At 48.2% G+C, this 27,578-nt stretch overlaps 1 protein-coding gene and 1 long non-coding RNA gene across 2 annotated transcripts in view; one reads left to right on the top strand and one right to left on the bottom strand.

Moving 5' to 3' along the window:
* Positions 1-17,370: 17,370 nt before the first annotated feature.
* Positions 17,371-19,032, bottom strand: LOC142818553 (uncharacterized). The gene is made up of 3 exons (XR_012896064.1): positions 18,702-19,032; positions 17,959-18,424; positions 17,371-17,764 (listed from the first exon to the last, which is right to left on the bottom strand). It is a non-coding gene; the product is annotated as an uncharacterized LOC142818553 (long non-coding RNA).
* Positions 19,033-19,364: 332 nt separating this feature from the next.
* Positions 19,365-27,578, top strand: part of SYNGR3 (synaptogyrin 3) — a 45,174-nt gene continuing 36,960 nt past the window's right edge. The window contains exon 1 of the mRNA XM_075899841.1: positions 19,365-19,685. Within this exon, the coding sequence (XP_075755956.1) occupies positions 19,587-19,685 (99 nt within the window). The 5' untranslated portion in view covers positions 19,365-19,586. The remainder of the gene's footprint in view (positions 19,686-27,578) is intronic.

Genomic DNA, 27,578 nt, shown 5'->3' on the forward strand with positions numbered 1-27,578 from the left:
GCTGGATTAAAGGTTTGGAAAAGCCAGTCTTTAGAAATCCCCCCAAAGGCTTTGTGCAATGAAATCTAGAGCGAAGGAACAAACACAGTGGCCAGTATAAAATCCTCTGGGTTTTGGTTGAGATTTGGTTTTGGTTTTGGTTTTTTGTCAGTCTTGGAGTTTGCGAACCCCTCTGTGTAGTGCAAATTAGGGATGTAAGAGATAAGTGGACTAGTCGACTATCCGATAAGCAGAAGCTTATGATGCTAGTGATGTGGCTAGATGCTCCTCTCCCTTCCTCCTCCCCCGCCCCGTTGCTGCCACTCTTTGACAGAGACAGCAAAGGGGGAGAGCAGGAGCCGGTGCTGAGGAGAGCTGGCTTAAAAGGGCATCTCTGCAGGGGCAGGGGAGGTCGAGGCACAGCAGAAACGGTGCAAGTAGGGACTGAAGCAGTCTCTGCTCACGCCGCTTCTGCTGCGATTCTGCTTTTATCCCGCCCCCCCACCCCCCCACCCCGGCCCTGCGCTCCCTGCGGGGCTTCCGCTTTTGAACCCAGCAGGGCTCTGGCTATAGTTCAAAGGCAGAGCCGCCCTTATCGACAAATCAAATAGTCGATGGAAATCCCATTGACTATTCAATTAATTCATTAATCTACATTGAACATCACTAGTGCAAATGCCTTTTTAGGGATGCAGAATGCAATTAACCAAGATTCCTCTGGCTGTTTCTGCTAGAGCTGTCATTCTCTACCCCTTTTGCAATAGCATTTTGTGTGTTCTGGTTTTTGAATGGCTGATGAGTTCCACCCTCGAGGTGGCTGCATTTCAGCAGTGGATGAGTGGACATTATATAAATAGCCGCAAGGTAACTTTGAGATGGAAGACATTTTGAAGCTCTAGAGTAACGGCATGTTTGGGTAGTGTCATTGTCACACTCCATTAGCTCTGGGACTATGCATCAAGGAGTCTGTGCACCCCTGAAAAGACTTCCATTCGCTCTTTTCTGTCTTCCCAGATGCTAATTGTATGAAGCAATTTTGTCCAGACACTGGCGGGGGCCACGCAAAGCCTTTCAGAGCAGCGTGATCATAACAGCAACATGTTTATATTTGCTAAAGGCCAGGCATTGCGATGGTATGTGCCAGTCCAGTAATAACCGGGGAATGTGCTGTATCATCATTCCCATCTGCTTAAACTGACCAGGTCAAATTCAGCTTGACGTAGTTTAGCTGAAGTCAACAGACTTTACCCCATGAATGAAATCTGGCCCGTTGACTTCCAAGGGCCAAGCATTTGAAAAGGGCTTACTCTTAACCTATTCTGATTGCCAGCCTGAATCCATTTCATTGTAAATGCACCAACAACATTGCATCCGGCTAAAGGTGTTTCACATCATTAGTTTGTTTTTAGGGTTGTAATGAATCAGAGGTGGCCATAGATTGGGTTAATGTCAAGCCAGAGCAGGGACGGAAATAATAACATCCTCCAATTCAACTCCGGTGCAGGGAAGAAGTCAGGGACCTTAACACGTTTGATTACATTGGCTTATGTTGCTTGTTTCCATACTGCATGTCAGCCTGATCCTGTGGCCGGTGCAGGAATGGCCCGAGGCTGGCTGTGGCAGCTGGTGCCCCGGGCGGAAGGTGCGATCGGCGCCCCCATCTGCACGGCCATCAATGGCTGTGATGTCATCATTGGGCGCCCAGGCCGGTGGCACCCTAGGCAACCACCGAGTCTGCCTAGGCTCACAGGCCGCCCCTGGGCCAGTGAAATCAGCGCCAAAGCTGTTTTTGAGGGACTATTCCCTCTACGCTACATTCTCAGGTCATTTTAAGGTTTTGTCCACACTAGCCTTTTGGTTGATAAAACGTTTGTCAGCCAGGGATATGAAAAAACAGCACCCCCTCCTCCAACTAACAGACATTTCATCGGCAGAAGTGCTAGCCTAGCCTTCACTAGCAACATCGCTCTTTGGGAGTGGTTTAATTATGCCACTCCCAAATTATTTTGAATTTACTAAAATCGACTTACCTCCTCATTTAGCAACATCAAATAGTGTGTCCACATTACAAGGAAGCCTCAAAATGAGTCCCAGGCAGGCTCCGTTAATGTGGACGCAGTACCTCGACTTAAAGCCCCAGGAAGCACTGGGGAGTCATTAGTTTGAATGACTCTGGGGAGTAGCTATTGTGAAATAGCAGCACCGGAGAATCCACACAAATGCTTGGTAGTGTGAATGCTCCACTTATAAATTCGACCTAACGGGGCATTATTTCAATATAACGCCCTAGTATAGACCAGGTCCAGGACAGCTCTCCCCTGCCATCAAAGAGTGGCTACACAGGAGACCTGCAGTGTATCTGTATCATAGACATAGCCTGAAAAGCAGCATGAAAGGAGATTCGGGTGTTGTCATGTACCTGACCATGGAAGTCAATGGGAGTTTGGCTATTGACTTCAACTGGAGAAACATCCCACATTCCAGAAATGAAGTGGAGTCTATTAATATACAGAAGGGCTATGTCTACACTGGCATGAATTTCCAGAAATGCTTAAAACGGAACAGTTTTCCGTTATAAGTATTTCCGGAAAAAGAACGTCTACATTGGCAGGATGCTTTTCCGGAAAAGCACTTTTTCTGGAAAAGCATCTGTGGCCAATGTAGACGCGCTTTTCCGGAAAAAAGCCCCAATCGTCATTTTCACGATCGGGGTTTTTTTGCAGAAAACACTACTGTGCTGTCTACACTGGCCCTTTTCCGGAACAGTTTTCCAGAAAAAGGACTTTTGCCCGAGCGGGAGCAGCATAGTTTTTCCGGAAAAGCAGCTGATTTCTTACAGTAGATCGTCAGTGCTTTTCCGGAAATTCAAGGGGCCAGTGTAGACAGCTCGCAGCTTATTCTGGAAAAGTGGCTGATTTTCCGGAATAAGTGGCCCAGTGTAGACACAGCCGAGAAGTTCAGTGTGGCAGCTGTGCTCATGCCCAAACCTCCTCCTAGTTTGTTTTTTCTCGGGCTCCCATCACGACGATCTCTGCACATCTCCAGAGGATGGTTTCTGGCGTACTGCAGGAGGCATCAAGTGAGTTTAAACCAAGTCCCACCATTCCTCTGATGTAGAATTGTGATAGAGATGTAGCTGTGTTAGTCTGGTGCAGCTGGAACAAAAAACAGGACTGTGTAGCACTTTAAAGACTAACAAGATGGTGATGAGCTTTCGTGGGCCAGACCCACTTCCTCAGATCAAATAGTGGAAGAAAATGTGATGGTTGTGACAATTTTCTTCCACTCTTTGATCTGAGGAAGTGGGTCTGGCCCACGAAAGCTCATCACCTACTAAACCATCTTGTGACTCTTTAAAGTGCTACGTAGTCCTGTTTCTCATTCCTCTGAGTGATCTCACAATCTGCCACAAACTTCTTTCCAGAATGCACAGAGCTTAACCACTGCACTTGGTACCCTGGGATACTTTTTCAGCGAGCAACACGCTTCTGGTCAGCAGCGCTGCCCAATGTGAATACTCCTTCAAAAGCAAAGTAGTTTAAGCCAGGGACCAGTGTACGCGTAGCAGTGTGAATCCCAGAACACTAGAAGTGGAAGGGACCTCGAGAGGTCATCAAGGCCAGTCCCCTGCCCTCATGGCTGGACAAAGCACCGTCTTGATCAGGGGTGAGGAACCTCAGGCCTATGGGGACAAATGTGGCCCCCAGCATGCCTGGATCTGGCCCCCAGGGCTCAGGGCTCCCCACCAGCATTGGGGAGCCCATGCTGGTGCTCCAGCCTCCTCCCCCCACTGGGTGGGGGGTGGAGCACACAAAATGTACTAGCCTGGGCCCCCCTAGGCTCTGGTGTGTGAGGGGAATGTGGGGAGTGTCTTTCTGCTCCTTAGTCAGAGTCCACGTCAGAGAGGGTTTGTTTGTTTGTTTCCTTCTCACCTGTGGGCGGCCCCTGACTGATTTTTCTGTGGATCAGTGGCCCCCGACCGAAAATAGGTTCCCCACCCCTGGTCTAGATCATCCCTGACAGACGTCTATCTAACGTGCTCTTAAATATCTCCAGTGATGGAGATTCTACAACCCCCCAGTCAATTTATTCCAGTGCTTCACCACCCTGACAGGTAGGAAGTGTTTCCTAATGTCCAACCTAACCCTCCCTTGCTGCAGTTTAAGCCCATTGCTTCTTGTCCGATCATCAGAGATTAAGGAAAATAATTCCCCCCCCTCCTTGTAACACCCTTTTAGATAGAATCATAGAATCATAGAATCATAGAATAATAGGACTGGAAGGGACCTCGAGAGGTCATCGAGTCCAGCCCCCCGCCGTCAAGGCAGGATCAAGCTCCGTCTACACCATCCCTGACAGATGTCTATCTAACCTGTTCTTAAATATCTCCAGAGAGGGAGATTCCACCACCTCCCTTGGCAATTTATTCCAATATTTGACCACCCTGACAGTTAGGAATTTTTTCCTAATGTCCAATCTAAACCTCCCCTGCTGCACTTTAAGCCCATTACTCCTTGTCCTGTCCTCAGAAACCAAGAGGAACAAATTTTCGCCTTCCTCCTTGTGACACCCTTTTAGATATTTGAAAACCGCTATCATGTCCCCCCTTAATCTTCTTTTTTCCAAACTAAACAAGCCCAGTTCATGAAGCCTGGCTTCATAGGTCATGTTCTCTAGACCTTTAATCATTCTTGTCGCTCTTCTCTGTACCTTTTCCAATTTCTCCACATCTTTCTTGAAATGTGGCGCCCAGAACTGGACACAGTACTCCAGCTGAGGCCTAACTAGTGCAGAGTAGAGCGGCAGAATGACTTCACGAGTTTTGCTTACAACACACCTGTTGATACAACCTAGAATCATATTTGCTTTTTTTGCAACAGCATCACACTGTTGACTCATATTCAACTTGTGGTCCACTATGACCCCTAGATCCCTTTCTGCCATGCTCCTTCCTAGACAGTCGCTTCCCATCTTGTATGTATGGAACTGATTGTTCCTTCCTAAGTGGAGCACTTTGCATTTCTCTTTATTAAACCTCATCCTGTTTACCTCTGACCATTTCTCTAACTTGCTAAGGTCATTTTGAATTATGTCCCTATCCTCCAAAGAAGTTGCAACCCCACCCAGTTTGGTATCATCTGCAAACTTAATAAGAGTACTCTCTATCCCAATATCTACATCATTGATGAAGATATTGAACAGTACGGGTCCCAAAACAGACCCTTGAGGAACTCCACTTGTTATCCCTTTCCAGCAGGATTTAGAACCGTTAACAACAACTCTCTGACTACGGTTATCCAGCCAATTATGCACCCACCTTATCGTGGCCCTATCTAAGTTATATTTGCCTAGTTTATCAATAAGAATATCATGCGAGACCGTATCAAATGCCTTTCTAAAGTCTAGGTATATGACATCCACCGCTTCTCCCTTATCCACAAGGCTCGTTATCTTATCAAAGAAAGCTATCAGATTAGTTTGACATGACTTGTTCTTCACAAACCCATGCTGGCTATTCCCTATCACTTTATTACTTTCCAAGTGTTTGCATACGATTTCCTTAATTACCTGCTCCATTATCTTCCCTGGGACAGACGTTAAACTGACCGGTCTATAATTTCCTGGGTTGTTCTTATTCCCCTTTTTATAGATGGGCACAATATTTGCCCTTTTCCAGTCTTCTGGAATCTCCCCTGTCTGCCATGATTTTTCAAAGATCATAGCTAAAGGCTCAGATACCTCCTCTATCAGCTCCTTGAGTATCCTGGGATGCATTTCATCAGGACCTGGTGACTTGCTGACATCTAACTTTCCTAAGTGATTTTTAACTTGTTCTTTGTGTATCCTATCTTCTAAACTTACCCTCTCTCTGCTTGTATTCACTACGTTAGGCACACCTCCAGACTTCTCGGTGAAGACCGAAACAAAGAAGTCACCCGAAAGCTATTATATCCCCTCTCACTCTTCTCTTTTCCAGACTAAACAAACCCTGTTCTTTCAATCTTCCCTCATAGGTTATGTTCTCTAGACCTTTAATAATTTTTGTTGCTCTTTCCTGGACCTTCTCCATTTTCTCCACATCTTTCCTGAAATGTGATGCCCAGAACCAGATACAATATTCCAACTGAGGCCTAATTTGTGCTGAGTAGAGCGGAAGAATGACTTCTCATTTCTTGCTTACAACCCTCCTGTTCGTGCATCCCAGAATCATGTTTGCTTTCTTTGCAACAGCGTCACTTTGTTGACTCATATTTAGCTTTTGGTCCCCTCTGACCTCTAGATCCCTTTTTGCTGTACTCCTTCCTAGACAGTCGCTTTCCATTTTGTATGTGTGAAATGGATTGTTCCTCCCTAGGTGGAGTACATTGTATTTGCCCTTATTAAAATGTATCCTGTTTACCTCAGTCCATTTCTCCAGTTTGTCCAGAACATTTTGAATTATGGCCCTATTCTCCAAAGCATTTGCAACCTCTCAGCTTGGTATCATCTACAAACTTTATGTGTACTCTCTGCTCCATTATCTAAATAATTGATGAAAATATTAAACAAAACCGGTACCAGAACAGACCCCTGCAGAACTCCACTTGTTCTGCCCTTCCAGCATGACTATTGATAACTACTTTCTGAGGATGATGACCCAGCCAGTGATGCATCCACTTAGGTTGTATTTCCTATAGTTTATTAATAAGAAGGTCATGGGAATCTGTATCAAATGCTTTACTAAAGTCTAGATATATCCTGGCTACAGCTTCCCTGGGCCGGACACAAGAGCAGCCCCTGTCTGCAGGATGCTTGGGCTCACCATGGACAGAGGCTGCTCAGGATAAGCAGACCCTGTCCGCAGTGGTCCTTCCCACCCGCGAGGCTGGAGCAGCCTCCTGCACGTAGCAGGCAGGGAGCTATTCCGACTCCCACTTGTTAACGGTTAACAGGAACGAGTAAGCATCACCCGTTAAGAGTGTTGCTTACCGGTTAACTGGCTAACCAGTTAACTAGTCACATCCCTACAGTGGGGTAGTTGGCTCTTGTTCAAAGAGACATTATTACATGCACAATTGTCAGTTCTCTTGAACTGCTTTTCCCCTTGGTCTTGCTTCCCATGGGGCCCTACCTACCAACTCCCGGAGTTTGCTAAAGTCAGCCTTCCTGAATCCACTGTCTCTACTTTGCTGTTCTCCCTTCTACCATACCGTAGAATCATGCACTCTGTCCTTTCATGGTCACGTTCCCCCAGGCTGCCTTCCACTTCCAAATTCTCAACCAGTTCCTCCCCGTGTGATAAAATCAAATCTAGAACAGCCTCCCCCCGGTAGCTTTCTCCACTTGGAGAATCTGTGCCCTGCTCTTGGTTTTCCCAACAAATGTCTGCACCATTGAAGTTTCCCATTACCACCAAGTCCTGTATTTTGGATGAGTTTATGAGTTGTTTAAAAAAGCCTTGTGATGGATAGGAGGAGTGCTGGCCAGCACCCGGTGAATAAGGGGTTAAACTCAAGTAGCTAGCAAGGGTGTTGGCAGGAAGCCAGAAGAACCAATGGGGATAGAGTGCTGAAATTTGAATTGTATAAGGTACCTTGCCTGTTTTCTTTGTGTGGCAGAGTTAAAGCAGGAATTGAGAGAGACAGACTGATTTAAACCCAGGCGGGATTACCATGCCTCCAAGGAATTTGGGGCATGGAAATAGACTGAACCCATAAGGGATCATGAGTAAAATAAAGGGGAAAAGTGTATCTAGTTGTGATCAGGGTATTTTTGTGGTTTGGTTTGAAGTGCTCTGTGTGACTCTATGCCTCCCCTCCCCCATTCACCTTTTAAGAGTTGTCCCCAGAGATTTTCTCTGTGTTTTAATTTGATTTACTTAGTTGCTGTGTAACATCCAGCAACCAAGTTTGCTTTATCAAGTAGATCTTTTGTGTTGCTCATAAAAATCACTTTTTTTAGGTGATGATTTGATTCTTGTGTCCTGGGAAGTACAGGAGGTCGGGCTGTCTGTGTGTATCTACTCGCCTTAGACTGAGAGGTCAGCTACTAGAGACTGCAGCTTGTTGTTCTCTTTGTTTTTTCAAGCTATCTTGTGGCAGAGGAGGGATAGCTTAGTGGTTTGGGCATTGGCCTGTTAAACCCAGAGTTATGAGCTCAATCCTTGCGGAGGCCATCTAGGGCAAAATCTGTCAGGGATGATACTTGGTCCTGCTGTGAAGGCAGGGGACTGGACTTGATGACCTTTGAATGTCCCTTCCAGTTCTAGGAGATAGGCATCTCCATTCATGTTAGGAGTGTGAGGGCCCTGTGTGGAAGGAAGTCTAAGTGCTTTCTTCCCGGGTTCATGAAGAAAGGGGATTGTTTCACTTGGTGGTGGCAGCCATTTTGTTTATTTCTCAGAGCCAGTATATTGTGACTCTGGGGGAGGGAGGGTTATAAGCAGAGTCTAGATGTCCAAGGTATTGAAGGTCTTTGCGGACACCCACCTTCTGCACTCGGGATCAGCCCTGACAAGCCCCATCCACCTCTTCTTCCTGGTTAGGTGGTCTGTAATGAGCCCCTAGCTCGACATCACCCTTGTTTTTTTACTCCTTTTACTCTAACCCAGAGACGCTCCACACGTCTGTCTCCTACGTCCCTCTCAACCTCAGTCCAGATATGTACATTTTTAATACATAAGGCGACACTTCCTCCCTTTTTCCCTTGCCTAGATTTCCTGAGCAAGCTGTACCCTTCCATACCAGTATTCCAATCATGCGTATAATGCCACCATGTCTCTGCGATATCAGCTATGTCAGGGCTACTCAACATGCGGTCCACGGGCCAAATGTGGCCCACGGCCTGTTTGTTTGCGGCCCGCAGGTGGGAGCCAAACCAAAAAAGTAGTCAATATAATCGTCTTCTGTTGATACCCATTTTAGTAGTTCAATTCCTGGACTGTCATTGCTCATTCAAAGTGCTGTCATATGGGTAGAAATCGGGTAAATATTGCATTTTATTAATATCAGCAGAATTGACTTAAATGGGGGCTGTGTGTTGTGTAGTCTTGCCTTAATTTTTGTATTCATGCCCGTCAGTGTGAAAAGCTATTTGCATATATTTGCATATATATTTGCATGCATATGCAATCACACTTAAGTTGCAGCTCTTAGCATGTGCTGTGAGTATCATTCTGGCTCCCGGGGCTTCCAAAGTTGACTAGCCCTGAACTATGCCATAGGTGTGTTTCTTTACTAGCATTTCAAGTGCTTCCTGCTTGTTCCCTATACTTGCATTTGTAAACAGGCGGCTTTTTTACCCCCTAACCAACATAGCTGGGTTATTAATTTTCTAGCGTAAAAGAGCAGCCTTTCGTGGTATAACTCCCACTGGCTTCAGAATTCACCCCAACGGGCATGAGCCTGTTTTTGGCACCCATCAGTAAAAAAAAGGAACAAGCGCAATTCTTCATTGATCCGCAAGTAAATGATGGATAACGATGCATGGCAGAAACAAGTGTATGCAAGCCCCCAGACACAGCAGTGAATAAGGGCTTTGGGAGGCCTGCCATAAGTACATAATCAATATCTTGTATTATATAGATGTAGCCTTCTGAATTTCTAATACCCACTAAGAAATGAGTGAACGATTCACAGCGCCACGCTCTTTGGAACACGTGGTCTAGTTTACACCCACATCACACCTGACCATGCATGCGCCAATGTCTTTTCCTCTCTCAAAGAATTTCACCCCTGTGTACAACAGCTGCTGCTGGATATGTTTATCTCATGCTCTAAACCTAGTTTATTGCAGCCATGAGAATCTGTATCAGGCCAACTGAAAGATTAATTAGTCAAGTCTCTGGGGTTAATGTTGACATTTCCTTCCCATATCTTAGTTTCAAAGCAGTCAGTCCAGGTGTTCGGCTCTTGCATGAAAATGTATCAGGATGTTAATGCACCAATCATAGAACTCAAGAGGTCATCTGGTCCACTCCACTGCATTCTTGGCAAGACTATTATCTAGGGCTAGGCCATCCCTGACCAGTGATTTTAAGGATAGATTAGACAAATCTCCAGTGATGGAGGTTCCACACCTCCCTAGGCAATTTGTTCCAGTGTTTAACCACCCGGACAGGAAGTTTTTCCTAATGTCCAACCTAACCCTCCCTTGCTGCAATTTAAGCCCATTGCTTCTTGTCCTGTCCTGAAAGTTACAAACATTTTTTCCCTGCTCCTTGTAACAGTTTTCAAGTACATAAAAAATAATGTCCCTTTTCTTCTCTAGATTAAACAGTCCGACTGCGTCTAGACTGGCAAGTTTTTCCGCAAAATCATCTGCTTTTGCGGAAAAACTTCACAGCTGTCTACACTGGCCGCTTGAATTTCCGCAAGAGCACTGACAATCTCATGTAAGATTGTCAGTGCTTTTGCGGAAATACTATGCTGCTCCCGTTCGGGCAAGAGTCTTTTTCCGAAAAACTTTTGCACAAAAGGGCCAGTGTAGACAGCAGAGATTTGTTTTCCGCAAAAAAGCCCCGATCGCAAAAATGGCGATCGGGGCTTTTTTGCGGAAAAGCGCGTCTGGATTGGCCACGGATGCTTTTCTGCCAAAAGTGCTTTTGCGGAAAAGCATCCTGCCAATCTAGACGCACTTTTCCAAAAATGCTTTTAACAGAAAACTTTTCCATTAAAAGCATTTCCGGAAAATCATGCCAGTATAGAGGTAGCCTCCCAGTTTTTTCAGTTTCCCTTATAGGTCATGTTTTCTGGACCTTTCATCATTTAGCTCGCCTCTAACTTTCTCCAGTTTCTCCACATTTTTCCTGATATGTGATGCCCAGAAATGGACACAAGACTCCAATTGAGGCCTAATCAGCACAGAGCAGAGGGGGAGAATGACTTCTCGTGTCTTGCTCACAACACTCCTGTTAATGCAGTCCAGAATAATGTTGGCTTTTTTTGCAACAATGTCACACTGTTGGCTCATATTTAGCTTGTGATTCACTATCACCCTGTCATGGGGCTCATATATCCTGTCACCCTTTAGGGTGTCGGAGCCTCATGGTTAAGTTTGAGGGGGTGCCCTGTATCTGGGGGCGGTGCAACTCTGTGGCCATGGTCCTTAATACAGCTCTTGGTAGCAGGGTGGTGGGCCAAAGTCAGTCATGGAACCCTTACTGTCAGGGCAGTGTGGCCTAATGGTCAGAGTCAATATTACAGTCCCTACTGTGAGGGCAGTACAGCCTAATGGCCAGAGTGTATACTACGGGTGAGCTGGGCCACCATCCCAGGGCACTTGATGGCCAGGATAGGGGGACCTGAGTCCACCATCTCCATGGGGTCCCAACAGGACCAGGGAAGGCCATGGCCTCCCGGATTGTGAATTCATCCAGCAAGTGGCAGCGCCACTCGGCCTCTGCCTCCAGCCTCCTGTCCATTGAGTCCTGCATCCGTTGCAGGACTGCGATGTGCTGGAGCACCAGGTCTAAATAGGTACGCCTGTGCCAACGGGTTCTCTGCAGCCGTCTGGGTGGTGGGGCAGGTGTGGCGCCCCCCTCCTGGTCAGCTGGTCCGGCTGTGGAGGACAAGAGGGAAAAGTCGTCAGCCATGCATGCTCCCCCTTCCCCTGAGAGGGCATGCCCTCCTCCTCATCTGGCAGTGCCTGTCCTAGGGTCAGAGGCTGCTCGTGTGGGTCTCAGTAAGGCATAGTGTGGCCTGGCCAGCAACCACAGCCTCCCTGGAGCCCAGAAGGTGTGCAGGCCACCGTCCTACCCCCCCTCACACACACCCCATGGCCGAGCAGCTCAGACAAGTGTCAGGCCACGGTTGGGGTTCCCGCAGAGTGCTGAGAGGCCTGCAGCTGTGAGGCAATCCCAGCATCCCCGACCCATGCCTGCACCTGGCATCACTGCCTGCAGGAGCACGTGGTGCCTAGCAGCTGTGCAGGTGCAGGGGTAGGATGGCTTTCCCTGAGGGCGGCCCCGGGTGTGCCTCACTTCCCCCCCAGCTCTGATCAGCATGACATGTCACAGCACTGCACCATCCCCTTTGCTTCCGCCTGCCCTGCTCCGTGTTGTGGGGGACCCTCACACCACTCCCCGGTGTCCGAGGGGTCTGCGAGGCCCCCTGAGCGTCGGTGCCTGGCTCCTGGGTGCTCCAGGTGCTGTCTTCCTCCTTCTCTTCCTCCTCCTGGAGCTCCTGGCTGTTGTTGCAGCCGCTGCTGACCAGGGCCAGATTCCACTAGCCGCTCGGGAGGCAGGGGTTCCTCTGCCCCCAGGATCTGGTCCATCTCCTCATAATACGGTGCTTCCCCACAGCGGGAGCTGCGCTCACGGGCTCTAACATACCTCAGCCGCAGCTCCTTCACCTTTGCCCTGACCTGCTCCAGTGTGCGGGGCTGGTGACCTTTTGTAGTCTGGCCTTCTGCCATTCGGGCATAAATGTCCGCATTCCTCCTCTTGCTGGACTGCATGGCCTGGAGGGGCTCCTCCTCAGCCCAGAGCCCCAAGAGGGCTTTGAGCTCAGACCCAGACCAGGAGGATGCCCGGCGTTTGGTACCCCTGGCTTCCCGGGGGGACGTGTCCCTGGAAGGGCCAGGGGGGTCTTGGGGGGCTTGCCCCTGCAACATGGCTCCTACTAGGCTCACCAAAAACAGAGCAGCGCGGTCGGGGTCTGCTGTGGAGCTGGCTTGCTGCCAGAGTGCTGAGCCTCGGTGCCTGTGACTTTTAAAGATGGCTGCAGGCAGGAACAATAGAGTGGAAAGCAGTGACCGGAGTGTCCGCCAGGCTTCTTCCTGGAGGCCTTTCCTGTCGACATAACTTCTCCCCTGCGTCCACACTTCCCTTTTGTCAACAGAACTCTGTCAACAAAGGCGTTATTCCTCGTAGAATGAGGTTTATAGCTGTCGACAAAACTGTTGAGTTCTGCCGCGTCCACTTTTGTCGACAAAGCCCTGTAGTCTAGACACACCCTACTAGACTAGAAGATTTACCCTGTGTTGCTCGGGTCATTGATTACATTATTTTTTTTGTTTTGGGGGAAATAAAAATGGCAATGTCCAGGCTTCACTTGGATCATGGCGCTGGAGTGAGGCTGGGGATGGGGGGTTCAGCATGCAGGCTGCTCCAGGGAGAGAGGACAACCCCAATACCCCAGCCCTCTCACCGCAGCAGCATGGGCCAGGTGAGAAGTCCCTCCCCATGGCCGCTGCAGTTCCAGCAGACACAGCTGGGGGAAGGGTGTATGTGCCCCAGCTGGGGCAGGTCCAAGTTCATCTGCCCCCTGCATTCCCCAGCCAGAGTGAGGAATGCAGCAAACTGTGCATTTTCCCCTCACTCCCTGATGAAGGGGAATAGCCAGCAATGTTCCCAAACAAATTTTTTTGGGGGGAAGCTTCAGCCCCCCATCACAGCTCAATTCCCAAACCTGACACTCTGAGTGCAGAGATGGGGGAACAGCTAGTAGAATAAACTCTGCAAAACCTGCCTCTCTGACTCCCAGAGACAAACTTGTTCGATCTCCGTCCTCCTGAGATCCAAAAAGACAAAAGACTGATTTTCTTGCTGCCACCACCCAAGCGACTAAGAGAAAATATAAAATAAACCCTTTTCCAGGGAAGAGATCACTTGGGAATCCCCTGTATGAGGCAAAGCTCTCCCCCCTGCACCAACCTCCATTTTTCTTGGAGTTAGGAAAACAAACACAGGGAATCCGCAGAGAACAATGGACTCTGCCCGGGTAACTAGGCACGTAACCCTAAGGACACAACAATCAACCAATACCGGTTAATCAAAACAAAAAGGAAAACTCTTTTATTATCAGAACAAAGCTACTGTTGCAAGCATTGCAAATGACTAGATGTTAGATAGCTGTGAAGTGATATAGACTCAAGGAAAAATCCTGAGTTACAAAAGAGAAAAACAATTAGCCATCTCAGACATGATTGCCAAACCCTCAAACAAGGAAAACAATAAACCCTTCCCTATTTACACATTTCAAGAAGTCCGTTTTGTGGAGAGAGAGCCTGTCTCCCATCTCCCTCCATACCTGGGAGAAACTGCTCTGAGGGTAAGTCTACACTAGTCCCCTAGTTCGAACTAGGGAGGCTAATGAGGGTGACCGAAATTGCTAATGAAGCGCGGGATTTAAATATCCTGCGCTTGATTAGCATATTCCCGGCTGATCGCCATTTTGGAAACTGACTAGCCCAAAGTAACTGCCAGCGTCTATACCCGGCAGAGAAGTGCGATTCCTAGATAAACCCCTTAGTTCGAATTAACAGTTACTCCTTGTGGAATGAGGTTTAACAGTTAATTTGAACTAAGGGTTTTATCTCGGAATCGCACTTCTCTACCGTGTGTAGATGCAGGCAATTACTTCAGGCTAGTCAGTTTCCAAAATGGCAACCGGCCAGGAATATGCTAATCAAGAGCGGGATATTTAAATCCTCCGCTTCCTTAGCAATTTCGGTCGCCCTCATTAGCCTCCCTAGTTCGAACTAGGAGGCTAGTGTAGACGTACCCTGATCTCAAACAAAGAAGAGAGAAAGAAACCCCCCTTTTTCCCGGTTTGAAATTCCTATCTGCATTTTTATTGGCTGACTGCCCAAACCCCCTCCCTAGGTGCATCTCCAGTTGCTTAATCCTTTCCTCTCTCTTCAGGTAAGTCAGAGTCTCCTTAGAAGCTCCTATTTATGACACCTCCCATCCTCCCTAAGGGGCACCCGAGGAGTGGCAGGGTCGAGGCTGGGCAGTCCCAGATTTCGGGTTGCCAGGTGGTTTCAACAAAAATCCTGGACACACTTGACGTTACATCACAATCTACAGTGCGTCTTATTCAGAAAATACCGGACGTTGATATTTTCTCATTGATATTTTCTCAATTTGTTTCCTGAACAGAAAGCTCAAATACTGGACTGACTGTCTGGTTCAAAACCGGACCCCTGGTAACCCTACCCAGATTGGGGAAGGGGAGTTGCGCCCAGCCAGCCTCTTTCACCTGCCTGGGGGTCCTGTCTCTTTTCTGTATGGTTTAATGAGAAGCAATCCTATTCCAGGCACATCTCCTTTTTCTGGCACAACCAAACCCTGACCTTTCTTTAAGTTAGGACAACAGGAAGCTGTGTGCCGCATTTTGTGGCTCTAGCTCTGACTGTTTAGGAGGACTTCTTGAACAGATGGACAGACAGACAAATTCTCTTAAATATATAGTAGACAAAGATAATTATCAGGGCAGAATGCCATTTGGGGGACAGTCTTCGGTCATATTAAAAGCTATTCTAGTATTGATCTCACCCATTTGTGACTGCTCGCATCACTATACTGAGGGTAGTGGATCGTAAGTGTACATTCGTAAATAAGAGCTACATTGTGTGAACATACAAATTGTTAACAAATGTAAAATAGTAAAATAAGGAAAGTTACATCACCAGAAAGCAACCTCCAGATGAAAATCTCAATCTTCCAGCACACCTTCCGATTCTGCAAGCACCGCTCCCTCATCTAGCTGCAAACAAAAACGGCAACCTTCCTTACCTCTCACCTACATCCGTGAAAATGCCTCTTAAACTATCGACCCAGCACTGAATGCAAATATAAACCTAGTCAGCATTCACTTGAGTAGTCTCTCATTAATGGCTAACTAAATGCATTGATTTTCATTTACTCAGTGGAAAGTGTGAAAACGTAGGGAGTATCTGATCTAAGATAAAGGAATGGCTACTTTGCACAGTGTATAAAAAGGGTAGCTTGCAACACCCCCACCCCCATGTGTACAATATGTCATATAAACACATTGTCACAAGGCATACTCACTGGTGTGGTGCTTCCTCGTGGCTGCATCTGAGGAATCGGATTTCCTCAGGTCTGACACTCCCTTGTATCATGTGTTCACTTCACAGCCTCTCTCTCTCTGTGACTCTGCAGGCTTTCTCTTTCTAACTCAGCCCTCCCCCTAGGTAACTATACAATCCACACACACACCCTTTCCAGGGTATCAAAGTCCCTTCACACCAGCTGTCTGGTTGCCATCTCCCATAATCCTGTGCCACTTAGTGACTGGTAGAAGAACCCAGGCCTGCCCACTACTCCTGGTTCCAGCCCTGGGACTTTAAAATCAGCAGCCATGTCTGCACAATCTCTAAGCCCTTTTTCTCTTTCGCTGGGCTGCTTCCTGATCCACCTTCAACAGGGTTTCCTCTACACCTTCCTGGGTAAATCCCCTCTAGACGTCTCAAATGCTGGGTCTAAATTAGCTATAACCACTCATGAGAGAGGTCTTGGAGTCACTGTGGATCGTTCTCTGAAAGCCTCCACTCCATGTGCAGCAGCAGTCAAAAAAGCAATCAGAATGTTAGGAATCATTGTGAGGTGCATGTAGTAGGAGATTTCTGCTTGGAGTTTATTTGCTGAGGCCTTAACTGTTCATTCCTCTGTTCTGAATGCTTGTGTGCATGGCGTTAGCTATAGGTCAGCGACCTTCATTGGCACTCCAAGTGTGGATTTTTTATTATGAATTTCCTTGTTTTCTCATTGCACCCAGTAAATTCTGCAGTAAGAGAAAGGACAAAGGGAGAAATGCTGTGAAACAACAAGACTACCATGTTTCCAGATAACGCTGTGTGTACAGTATAGCTTGCCATCTGCCTGGCTCTTATCAACCGCTTTCACGGCAGATGCAGCCTTAATTGTGGGACTGCTAATACACTCTCTGAGTGACTGATGTGTCAATTAAAATGTGTGTTTAGGTCTGTCTTCATCTTTGACTCTGTGTGCATGTGTTGTATGCATTACTGGATATGCACGTCAAACAATAAAGGGTTTTATTTTGCAAACAGGGCTACTGTGTGGGAGTGGTGGAGTGTGGCTTTTCGGTGGTATATTGTAGTCAGTGCTAGAGCAAGAAATGTATTGAAACTCAACAGATCAAGTCACACAGGGCTTGGCCTGTAAAGCACTGAGTGTCGTCCCTTCCCACTGAAGTCAGATGCAATCTTTGACCACAACCAATCGGCCTAGTGTCCTAGAAGCAAAAGGCTCCGGAGTGTCTGACAGATCTTCCTGAGCCGTCTTCCACCTTCTCCCTTTGGCACTTGTCCTGGATCTTTGCCTTTTGAGGTTTCTGGGTACCGGATCCTTTCCCCACTGAAGTTAATGGGAGTTAGGGGGGAGGGATAGCTCAGTGGTTTGAGCCTTGGCCTGCTAAACCTAGGGTTGTGAGTTCTATCCTTATAGAGACCATTTAGGGATTTGGGGCAAAAATTCATCAGGGATGGTACTTGGTCCTGCTATAAAGGCAGGGGACTGGACTTGATGACCTTTCAAGGTCCCTTCCAGTTCTAGGAGATAGGCAATCTCCATTATTATTATTATGACTCTTAAGTGAAGCAGCATCAGACCCTACATTCATACATGTCACTGAATGCATAGGGTTGAGATTGGGATTTCCAAAAGCACTCAAGTGATTTAGGAGCACACAACTCCCATGGAAAGCAGTGTGTTCCTAAATCCCTTGCACCCATTTGAGTATCCCCACCTGTGGTGACATTGAAAATAACGATCCTGCCTGGCCAGTCTGCAGGCTCTGGGTTGGGATTATAATCCTCACCCCTCTAGGCACTTTGCTGACTATTTCTGTACGAGTGGAGTGACACATCCAGCTAAAGCAGAAGTGATAGGTGCTCTCCCAACATTCCCTTAATAGCCGTTTATTTTTTACATAGTAAAATGTGATTTTCATTGTGCCGGTGACATTGAGGAATGAAAGGCTGAATCCTGCTCTTCCTGCTGAGTGTCAGAAATAGATCTGGAAAGACGATGACTCACCTGTAATTGAGAAAAGTGAATGGCATCAGAATGGTATTTAAAAGTTAGCTTTTTCTGACTCCATCTGCCAGGAAAAGGGTGTGGATTAATACAAAGGCCCAGGTTGGATAGGTGGGGCTGGCATAGAACACAGGTAATGCTTTGCACTATTATGGTATTTTGTACACAAGGGTCTCAAAGCATTTCTCATATACCTGCATGTTGTGGGTAGATCAGTAGTATTACCCACATTTCACTGGCTGGGAAACTGAGGCACAGAGAGGTGATGTGGGTTGCCCAGGATCAGAAGATGAGTCAGCCACAGAACCCTAGGGTTCCTGACCACAAATGTATTCAGGTCAAAAATGCAGGTGGACTCCTCTTGGTTACTTTTGCTGCTTCTGGCCCAAGCCAAGTGATGATGTCAGAGTTGTCATGGCATCGGTATCTATGGAACCGAAATCGTCATCATCACCGTGAAAGGAAAACTAAATAAGGATGTGGCGCTTCCTGGGAGAAACTCCCTTTGGAATCAATGGGGGTTCCCCTCCACAGGGCCTGTACCCGATTGCTTTTTTCTTCTTCCTCCTTTCATGGAGGGGAGTAGCTGAGGGAAGGAGAAGAGGTTGCTCCCTCCAGCCTAACAGAATCTGTGGGTGGCAGGATGTTGTTTCTCAATTCCTGCAGGAAGAAAGCACAAGCTACAGTCCAACTGCCTTTCACTTCCTATTTTTAGGCCAAATAACAGGTACACGGTAGTCTAGTGACTAGCTCCCATGCCTCTAGCAAAGACACAGGGTTCTACTGGTCAAAAGCCAGCAAATGCACCCGTCACTACTCCAGGGCTGACACCACCACCTTTTGCTTTGCATCTGCTCCCCTTAGATATAAAACAAGGGTCCCGCCTCTTTGGATGGGGTCTTTCACTTAATGGCAGGGGTGGGAGGATGAGGAATACCTTCTCCCAGCATAGGCTACATCCTTGCTCCTTAGATTCCTGTCTTCCCTTCTTTTCCGCCGGCCACCCGCTGCAACTGGGGTCAGGCGGCTGTCTAGTCAGGGGTAGCTCTGTGGGAGGCTCTCCTGTCTGAGCTGCCTGAGAGAGGGAGGACAGATGCTTGGGCTGGAGCTGCAGTTGTGTAGGACTGGGCCCCTGTGGGGGAGAGGGGGAGAAGGTGGGGGGAGCGTTCAAGAAACCAGGAAGCATATTTGCAAGGGGATGGGCTGAGTGTGTGGGGGTGGGGGGTGCTGCTTTTCCCTACCTGCAAGGTTACTTTTTTGCCCCTCTGCCTCGCCCCCCCCCCCCCCCGTGCATCTCCTAAACTAGCCTAACTGCCCTTTCAAGGGGGGGGCGTAGCCCCCCTGCAGTAAGGGGAGGCAGAAAAGCAGCAGGCTATTTGCAGGGCATGCAGCCTGAAGCACCCAGAACACCAAACAGCCTCCTATGCAAAGCGCAATGCCGGAGCCGGCGTACTCAGGCAAGACAAGGTGTGAACAAAAATCGAAAGCGATCCGGGTGCAAGGAGGATGCACCTGTATGCTCACCCAGCCTTTTCGCCTCTTCCCTCCCCCCCCCGCCCTTCCTCCATGGTACCGCCCACTCCCTAACACACAGACGAAACCAGACGAGCCCACGCGGCCAGGAACAGGGGGTCAGCGGCAGCGAGGCGGGCTCCGGCTGCACCAGCCGCGCCAGGGGGCTTGTGCGCGAGACGCGGGCACCCGGGCGGGCAGGCAGCGGCGCGAGCCTCCCCCACTCCCTGCCGGCGCGCGCCCGCTGGGGCGCTGCTGCTGCTGCACAGCCCGGAGCCCGAGAGGCGACGCCGCAGCCCGCCTGGGGAAGATGGAAGGAGCGTCCTTCGGCGCGGGCCGGGCCGGGGGGGCCATTGACCCGGTGGATTTCCTCAAGCAGCCTCAGGCCATTCTCCGGATAGTGTCCTGGGTAAGGCAGCGCGGCGGCGTTTGCAGCGGGCATGGCTCGGGGCGGTCCCTGCTGGGGGGGGGCTGCTCCCCTTCCTTGCCCCCTCCAGCCTTGCCATGCAACGGGGGAGGGGGGAGCATTCGCCAGACATACCTGGGGGCGCGCGGCTGCGGGGTGGTTTGCATTTGGGGCGGGTGGCTTGTTTTATTTCGGCCATGCAAGAGGGAGAGGGAATGGGCGCAGCACTGGGGGGAAGGGGGGGGGGCTAAACCATTTTCTCTGCCCAGTGGGGGCTGTCATTCCGTCCAAATGACAGGAGCCATAGCCCCAACTGCTGGGAGGGGGGGCTGCATTATGGTGATTATTTGCAGAGTGGAAAGACCACCTCTGCCCCCCTGGGGGGGTGGAAGTCTTTGCTTCCTCCAAAAAGGGAGGGCATTTTCAGGGCTTTATTTTGCCACTGGAGAGGGGTCATTTTTCGCGGTCTCTTGTCTTTTCTGATGCTCAAACAGATGGGAGGGGGAGCAGGAAAATCCGGTGGAAATAGGTGGCCAGGAGACATTTTTCTTCTAGACTTCACCATCCAGCCCTACCGAGATCCCTGTCCTTAATGCAAAATGATAGAAGGGTTGGCTGGCTGGCTGGCTGGGGTTTATTTTAATTTTATTTTCAATTCCTGTGGCTGCGCCGAAAGCGTAAGACTGAATCCGTTTTCCGGGTGCCTGCTTTAGGGTGGCTTTGATCTTTGGTGTTCTGTGGGCAGTGACATGGAACGCTATGTAAGGAGCTTTGCCTCCGTAGATTAGGCCGACAGATGCAAGGGTTAAGGCCCACGCTCCACCCATAACGCGCCTGGTTAGCCTCGGGTTTTATGTGCTGAGACCTGCAGGTCTGTGCTGACAGCTCTTTGGTGAGTTGGGAGCTTCATGCCTTCTCCCACAAGACCTGAGCCAAAAGCCCACATCACAAAAATCACCACTAACGGGGTGCTCATGCGGGTCCCCTGGCCAACCCCCTGAGCAGGCAGCCTTCGCAGAAAGGCCAGGGATTGAGCGGGGCGGTGGACTCCTTTTCCCAGTTAGAGGCAGAGAGGGTTCCTTTAGGTTCAGGATGAGATGCAGAGGTGTGCGGGGGAAGTTTGCATTGCTGTTCCCCTGACTGTTCTGAGGATTTCCAACTTGTTCTGTGGCTTGAGGCCTTCAGACTCCAGAGCAGTCACTGTGTCACCTTTTCAGGGCAGGAAATGCACTGTCAAAGCTATTTTAAGTGCAGTGGCCAATTAAAAACCTCCTTCTTTCTACCTTTCACTGCCCCCTCTCCCCAGCTTTATTCTTCATTCTCGAGGCTTTACTACCAGTTGCCCCTGTCCTGGGCCCTGATCCAGCAAAGCATTTAAGTGTACGCTTATCTTTAAGTACAAGAATAAAACTGTTGAAGTCAGGTGCTTGAGGGCTTTGCTGGGTCAGGCCTATAACTCATTCGCCCGTGCTTTGAGAACAGGACGGGCACGATTATTTGCGGGGCCTAGTTCAGATATATGGAGCAGGAGTGTGACCTATTTTTGTGTGTACACACACACACACACACACACACACCTATTTTTGTGTACACACACACACACACACACACACACACACACACACACACACACACACACACAAATAGGCTATGTTCCACTAGCTAGAGATAGATATAGTAAGATATCTGGTGGTGCAAAAAAATATGTTCTTTTTTTAAATGGCAAAACGTCATGAACCCCACTCCAAATTGTCAATACGGCCGTTAGCCCGCTGTGCGTGAGGCCTGAGTGTATCTCTGTATTTTATACTGCAGCGCGCGCGGGATGGACTTTGCGATCGCGCTGGGTTTAAAATGGACGTACGTATTTCGACCTATATTGTGTATGTCCTCAGGCACGTCTTACCCCTACAAAACTAATGTAGGTCCATAGGTATTTTTAATATAATTTGAATTTTTAATCGTGGGTGTTTAAATATGTAATAAAATAAATGGCCTCCATCTCCAGTACATGAGAATAGTGCCTAGGGCAGGGCCAAACATAAAGTGCGGGGCCACATGTGCGGGAGCTGACTGCCCACGTCTCACGCCGGCCCTGTTGGAGAGAGCATCTGAATGGGATACAGTGTGCACAAAACTGGGCCCAAAATGTCAAATCCAGTTGTGGTTCTTTTCTTCGGATGGACGCAGTGCGTGGCCGTGACGTGCGGCTTATGAAGCATGGAAGATGGGTGCCTCTGTGAAACAGGAACAGAATCCACACGATGGCATTAAAAACCAGCTCAGGAAAAGTTCCCACGCATGCTTAGTGGATGAGTGGTCAAGAAGGAATCTTTGGGGAATTTAAAACCACAAGGGACTGGTCCCAAAGTGAGAATAAAGGGCCTGAAATTGCCCGTTCTCCCACATCCGATCACTTCTATGCCTGTAAGTAGCCCCATGTTCTTTTAGTCTGTTTGTGTGCTTACATTTAAGCACACGCACAGGCCCGTATGCAGGAGTTTCTTTGGGGTGAGGGGGGGTGCTTTTTTTTTTTTAAATGTGGACAGCGAGGGTGCAAAACCCCCCCACCGTGGTCCCCCAAATATGCGTGCTCTGGCCAGCTGGGGGAAAGCGGGAGCCGTGTGATGCCTGAGCCTCCCTCCCCAATACTCCAACCGGCCGGGGGAAGGCTGGGGGCTGATTCTCCCCGTCCCAGAGGGAGACCCAGCCCTACCTCCAGCCTCGCTCTTGCGGGAGAGGAATCAGCCCCAACTTCCCCCGGCTGGCCAGAGCATGCTTACTTGAGGCTCCAAGGTGGGGCGTTCGCACCCTTTGCACACACCCCCCTCCATGTATGGGCCTGAAGCATAAGTTGTTTGCAGGATCAAGGGGCCTGATCCAAAGCCCATACAGTCAGAGGGGCATCTTTCCACTCATGTCAGCAGGGTTAGGGTGAAGGCCTGAATGTCCACATGAATTCTTTGAAACATGCCGCAGGCCCCGTGTTTGTCTGATTCCGGAGCCCTGCACCGACACAGATGCAGGCTTGGGGCCACAGCTGGAACTCACTTGGATCTTGCTCGCAGCGGCCCCCTGCAGCGCACTTTGCATCAGCTTCAACTGGCTTAGCGCTGTGTTTCAGTCAACAAGAGTCTCTGTGTGAACGCACGACTTTCCTCGTGGCCTCGCGTGCCTTGACGAGCAATCCTGGTGCGTTTGTTGGGCCTGTCTTCGTGGGTGTAGGCAGCCATCCAATCCCATAACATTCCAGTATTGCATCTTCCAGCCTCCAGACAGCACAAGCAAGTACCTCGCATTTGCAAAACATTGTTTCCGGAGGTTGTAAACCCACACGTTGAGCATTGGGAGAAGGGTTACACTGAGAAGCCAACTGGCAGTTCTTGCACTGCAAGATCATTTCAGCAGCTTTAGCTGCAGTCAGACTCCAAATTGGGGTATGACAGGCAGCTATCTTGGCATAAAACAATATTGTGAATATTTATTTGCCAGCAGCTAGGACTTCCAATATGGACCAGGAACTCAGCTAAGTGCTGTACAAACCCAGAGCAAACAGACTGTCCCTGCCTCAGAAGACTTGTTGTCTAAGTAGGAGGAAGAGAGGAGTTTGTTTTGTTTACCCGAGGGTGATTTTCTTTCTCCTTATATCCCTTAAAACATGTGTTCCTGTATATTTTTAAGCATCCAGTTAACCTAATTGGACAACTCAATGATTCAGTCCCTTTCTGTTCCTAGCCCAATCTCTTGCAGTGTGAAATTGACCTGTCATTGAAGGGTCAGCTACCTGATGCAGTCTGACTTACTGAATATTTTTGGGTGGGGGACACAGAGAGAACAGGAGAGTCATTTTGCTGTTCAGCTAATATTCAAGCCCAATTCTGCTCGCTTCTCTCATTGGAGTAGTTCAATTGAAGTCAATGGAAGCCTTCTTGGGTGCAGCGGAACCATCCAAGACCTAGGTGTTATGTGTGTGTGTCCTACTTCAGGCTGTGATCCTCCACCAGTGAAATCCATGGGTGTCTCATTGTTGGTTTCACTTGGAGCAGGCTAGAGCTAACTCCTTCAGTGGGATTCTAGCAGCACAGAGTTGCACAAGGATCAAACCTTTCATCTGACATTTAAGGGCCTTGCTGATTAATATCGACCAGCTCAGAAATCCCCAGTGAAGTTCCAAATAGGATTCAGATGATTTCTTTAAATACACGGTGGCGTTAATTTCTGAAGAACAGAAGTCCCCAGGCATATGCAGTACTTTCTGGCTTTTGCAATTGGAAAGCCCCACGAAACCGTTCCTCATTTGTCCCTTCACTTATGGCCGATGCAGCTTGTGAGTCAAGATAGGATCACACTTGTTTTTTATGGAGTGAAATGAACTTGGTAGTAAACGGGCGTTCATGTAGTCACCAACTCCTTTCTTTTACATCTGTCTTCGTATTACCGGTAGTATACACATTTAAAAATGGATGGATCATCTTCAGTTTATTGGAGGCATACATTTATGGCTGATGTTTAAAATAAGTTTTTAAAAAGCCTACTGCAAAAATTTTTTTTTGACAAAGTCTCTTGAATTTCAGAAAAGAGTTTTTCCCCTTACTAAGGCTGGAAACACCCTAGTCACATGCACTATTGTAGCTTTAGGATTAGGTTGTTGTCAGTAAAGCTTGATAAATATCAGTTGCACTGTGCACACACAAACCAGTGAAAAAATATTTCCAGCCATAATAATCAAATGCATAGACAGGCAAAGTAAAAAAAACACTACCTGGAACTTACTTGAATTTCAGGCAGTCTACTTTGTGTATTTTGACATATGATACTGAGAGTTTGTGTTTTAACAGTTCTAAAGCTTTAACCTTTTGAGTGTCAGTGTCTACTGCCCTTCAATAATCACTCTGTAAGTCCACCCCGTTCGGTGAGTCTGCATAATTTCTGGCAGCTGTGAAAACGTAAATGGATATAAAATCTTTAGAAAGCTTATACATAAATATCATCCATTGTAATGATAACAAAAATAAAAATTAAATTCTGCCTGTGTGAACCAGAAAGTGAAATGGATCGCAAGTGGAAAATGAAACCAACTGGCCTCCTGCGAGACTTGCAAACAGAAATTGGTAAATGGGGAACAACAAAATGCAGTTTCTGAAACTCTTTAATTGTTTATAATATAAGGCCCTGATCTTGCTGCATGGGATCATGGGATGGCTGGATTTTCATGCTTTAAATGGCCAGGCTTCATGTGGGCTTCCGGACCTGCCAGAGCGGATCTCGCTGCAGGAGATCGGATGATTAGTAAACAGATAAAGAATTGGATATTTTTAAAAAATAGTGTGTGGGGGGAGGAGGGAGGAAGAGATGCTCATCTGGTGTGAATCGGGGGCTGGAAGGGACCCCGAGCTATCTTGAAGTCCAGCCCCCTGCGTGGAGGCAGGCCCAAGTAAGACCATCCAGCACAGGCGTTTGTCCAATCTGTCCTTAAAAATCACTAATGATGGGGATATCGGAGCATGGCTCCATCAACTTCTTTGGAGCATGTTGATTTATACCAGGGAAAGATCTGCCCTGTGATTTTTTTTTTCTTAGTGGCAGCTACCCTTACATAGTTGGTGCCATTTGTTTTTACTTTCTTAATAAAAGTTATTTTCTAGTTTATGCTGTGAGCTTCTGTAATAGAAAGCCTGTCCTTTGCAGATTTTGGAGGATTTTTTTCCCCTGCAGTTCTCTTACACTGTTGCCAGTGAAACGTGTCTTAAGCAACCAGACAGGAGACAGGCCAAAACCAGTTGCTTAACCAAGGTGAAGTAGCATTTGCAACCGTCTCTCTAGTTTCTAAGAAATGCCTCTTCTAATGGTAGATTGCCTAGGCCCTATTACAGCAAACCTTCCCCATGCAGCAAAGCAGACCGGCATGTGCTACAGTGTTTGCTGAACTGTGGCCTAGTGAAAGGATCTCTGAGCTGGTTTTCCAGTTTTAAAGAAAGCAGATGAGGGTTTGGATGGCAGAAAGCGCCGTTTCTCCCTTTATTCTTATCTCAGGGTTGGTTTGTCAGGAGACAGGGGCCACAGCTGGTGCTCCTGGTACAAGATGTGCCTAGTAGGGGGGAAAAAAACCCATGCCTGGTAGTAGAACAGCTGGGCAGCAAAACAAGGAGAATGCAGTGCCTGTCTTATTCCTGCCACTCTGCTTAGAAGATCTGCTGGGATTTGCAATGCAGATCTTCCTTCCTGGGGAGTGACATGCAGACCGTGATGAGCCGTGGGAGAACAGGACTAGAAGGTTTGTCATTTTGCCTGGATGGTGGATTGTTCTTTTGGGGTTTTATTTATTTTGAGAACAAAATTGTTGCGCATGGCTGGGGCTGGATCCTGTGAACCTTTACTCACCCGAGTAAACTTCGGTTATTCAAAGAGTGCTAGGGAAGGTGAGCACATTAGACCGGTCGTTTGGGGTCATTATTGTCATCGTGGCAAATCCCACAAAGACCCTTGCAGGGGGCATGCCGCCCAGAACAGTCCCTCGCTGGATCCTTCTGGTGGTCTTGGCAGGACCACTGGCATCTCCTATGTTAATTGTCTCCCATTGTCTCCAAGGACACCTGACTCACAAGGTTCCCTACTTTTTAAAGCAAAGCTGGGGTGATTCCAAGGATGGTCTTCCATGTATGACATTGTATTGCAACTCAAACATTGTGAGTTCTGTTCCTAGCTGTACCTTAGCTGAGCAACTAAACCCACCATGCATGCTAAGTATAATGTTAACGTCTGGATTTTTTTCTGATCTTCCTGACTGTTTGGTTTAGGACCTCTGACTTTTCTGTGTTAATTCCGTACTTCCTTGTTTTGTAGCTGGCACGCGGAACTTTACATAACTGAAATGTAACTTCTTGGTAATTGAATTCTACAGAAGTTCCGTTGTGTCTGAGCTTAAACGGCTCCTGCATTCTCTTTTTTTCTTCCCAGCCCTAGCTGGAAATGAAGTCTGCTTGACATGTGCTCCGATGGCATTACTAGATTAGGAACTCTGAATGGACCGTCAGTTTAGGCCAACAAAACTTGGCATGTAACTAAATATAAATGTTAGCAAAAATGGGTCATGTGCTCATCAGTGTGCACTGTTCACGAGCTGATTAGCCTGTTAGCCAACCGCAATATGTTTAAGGGCATGTCTAACAACCTCTTCTGGGCCGGAGTTTGGAATCAGATCTTGGCCTTTTTGTCTGAGCCCTGCTGAAAGATCTAGCAGCCGATAAAATATCTCGGAGCCTTCACATCTTGCCTACATGTCTTTGTGGGAAGGCCTCTAGAAATGGCAACAATAAAGAGGAACCAGGACGTAACCTGGGGCCTGATCCTTCAAGGGTCGGAGTTCGGGAGGAATCGTCACCTCTCCAATAGAGAAATTCACCTCTGTGCAGAGTGCAGGCACAATGCGCCACTAAGATCCGGATTTAAGTGGCACAGAAATGAGGCTTCGGACTGCTGCCCATTGTGTTAGCCCTAGGCAAGGGGTCAGTTTCGACCTGAAATGCTCAGCACGTTGCAGGATTGGGGCCCATCAGAGAACTGGGCTGTGGCATCCCGAGACTGGCCCAGTCTTGCTGCCTATCTCCTATCAGGTGTGGACGGAATGTGATGGAAGGCGCTCAGCCCTTACAAGAAGAGCTCAGCTCCCTGCTGGGTCAGGACCTCAGCAAGGGGGGAGTTTAGGGTATGACGCAAAGAAACCCCACTGTGGGCTCAAGCATCCCGGACCCGTTTTCTGTAGTGATTTACGGTGCTTGCAATGTATTATTTGTATTATGGCAGCAGCCAGGCGCCCTGATTATGGGCCAGTGCTAGGCGCTGTACGAACAGAGAAGAAAAAGAGAGTCCCTGCCCCAGAGCGCTTCCAATCTAAGT

Source organism: Pelodiscus sinensis, chromosome 16, assembly GCF_049634645.1.
Source record: "Pelodiscus sinensis isolate JC-2024 chromosome 16, ASM4963464v1, whole genome shotgun sequence".
In the NCBI taxonomy this organism is placed as follows: Eukaryota; Metazoa; Chordata; order Testudines; family Trionychidae; genus Pelodiscus; species Pelodiscus sinensis.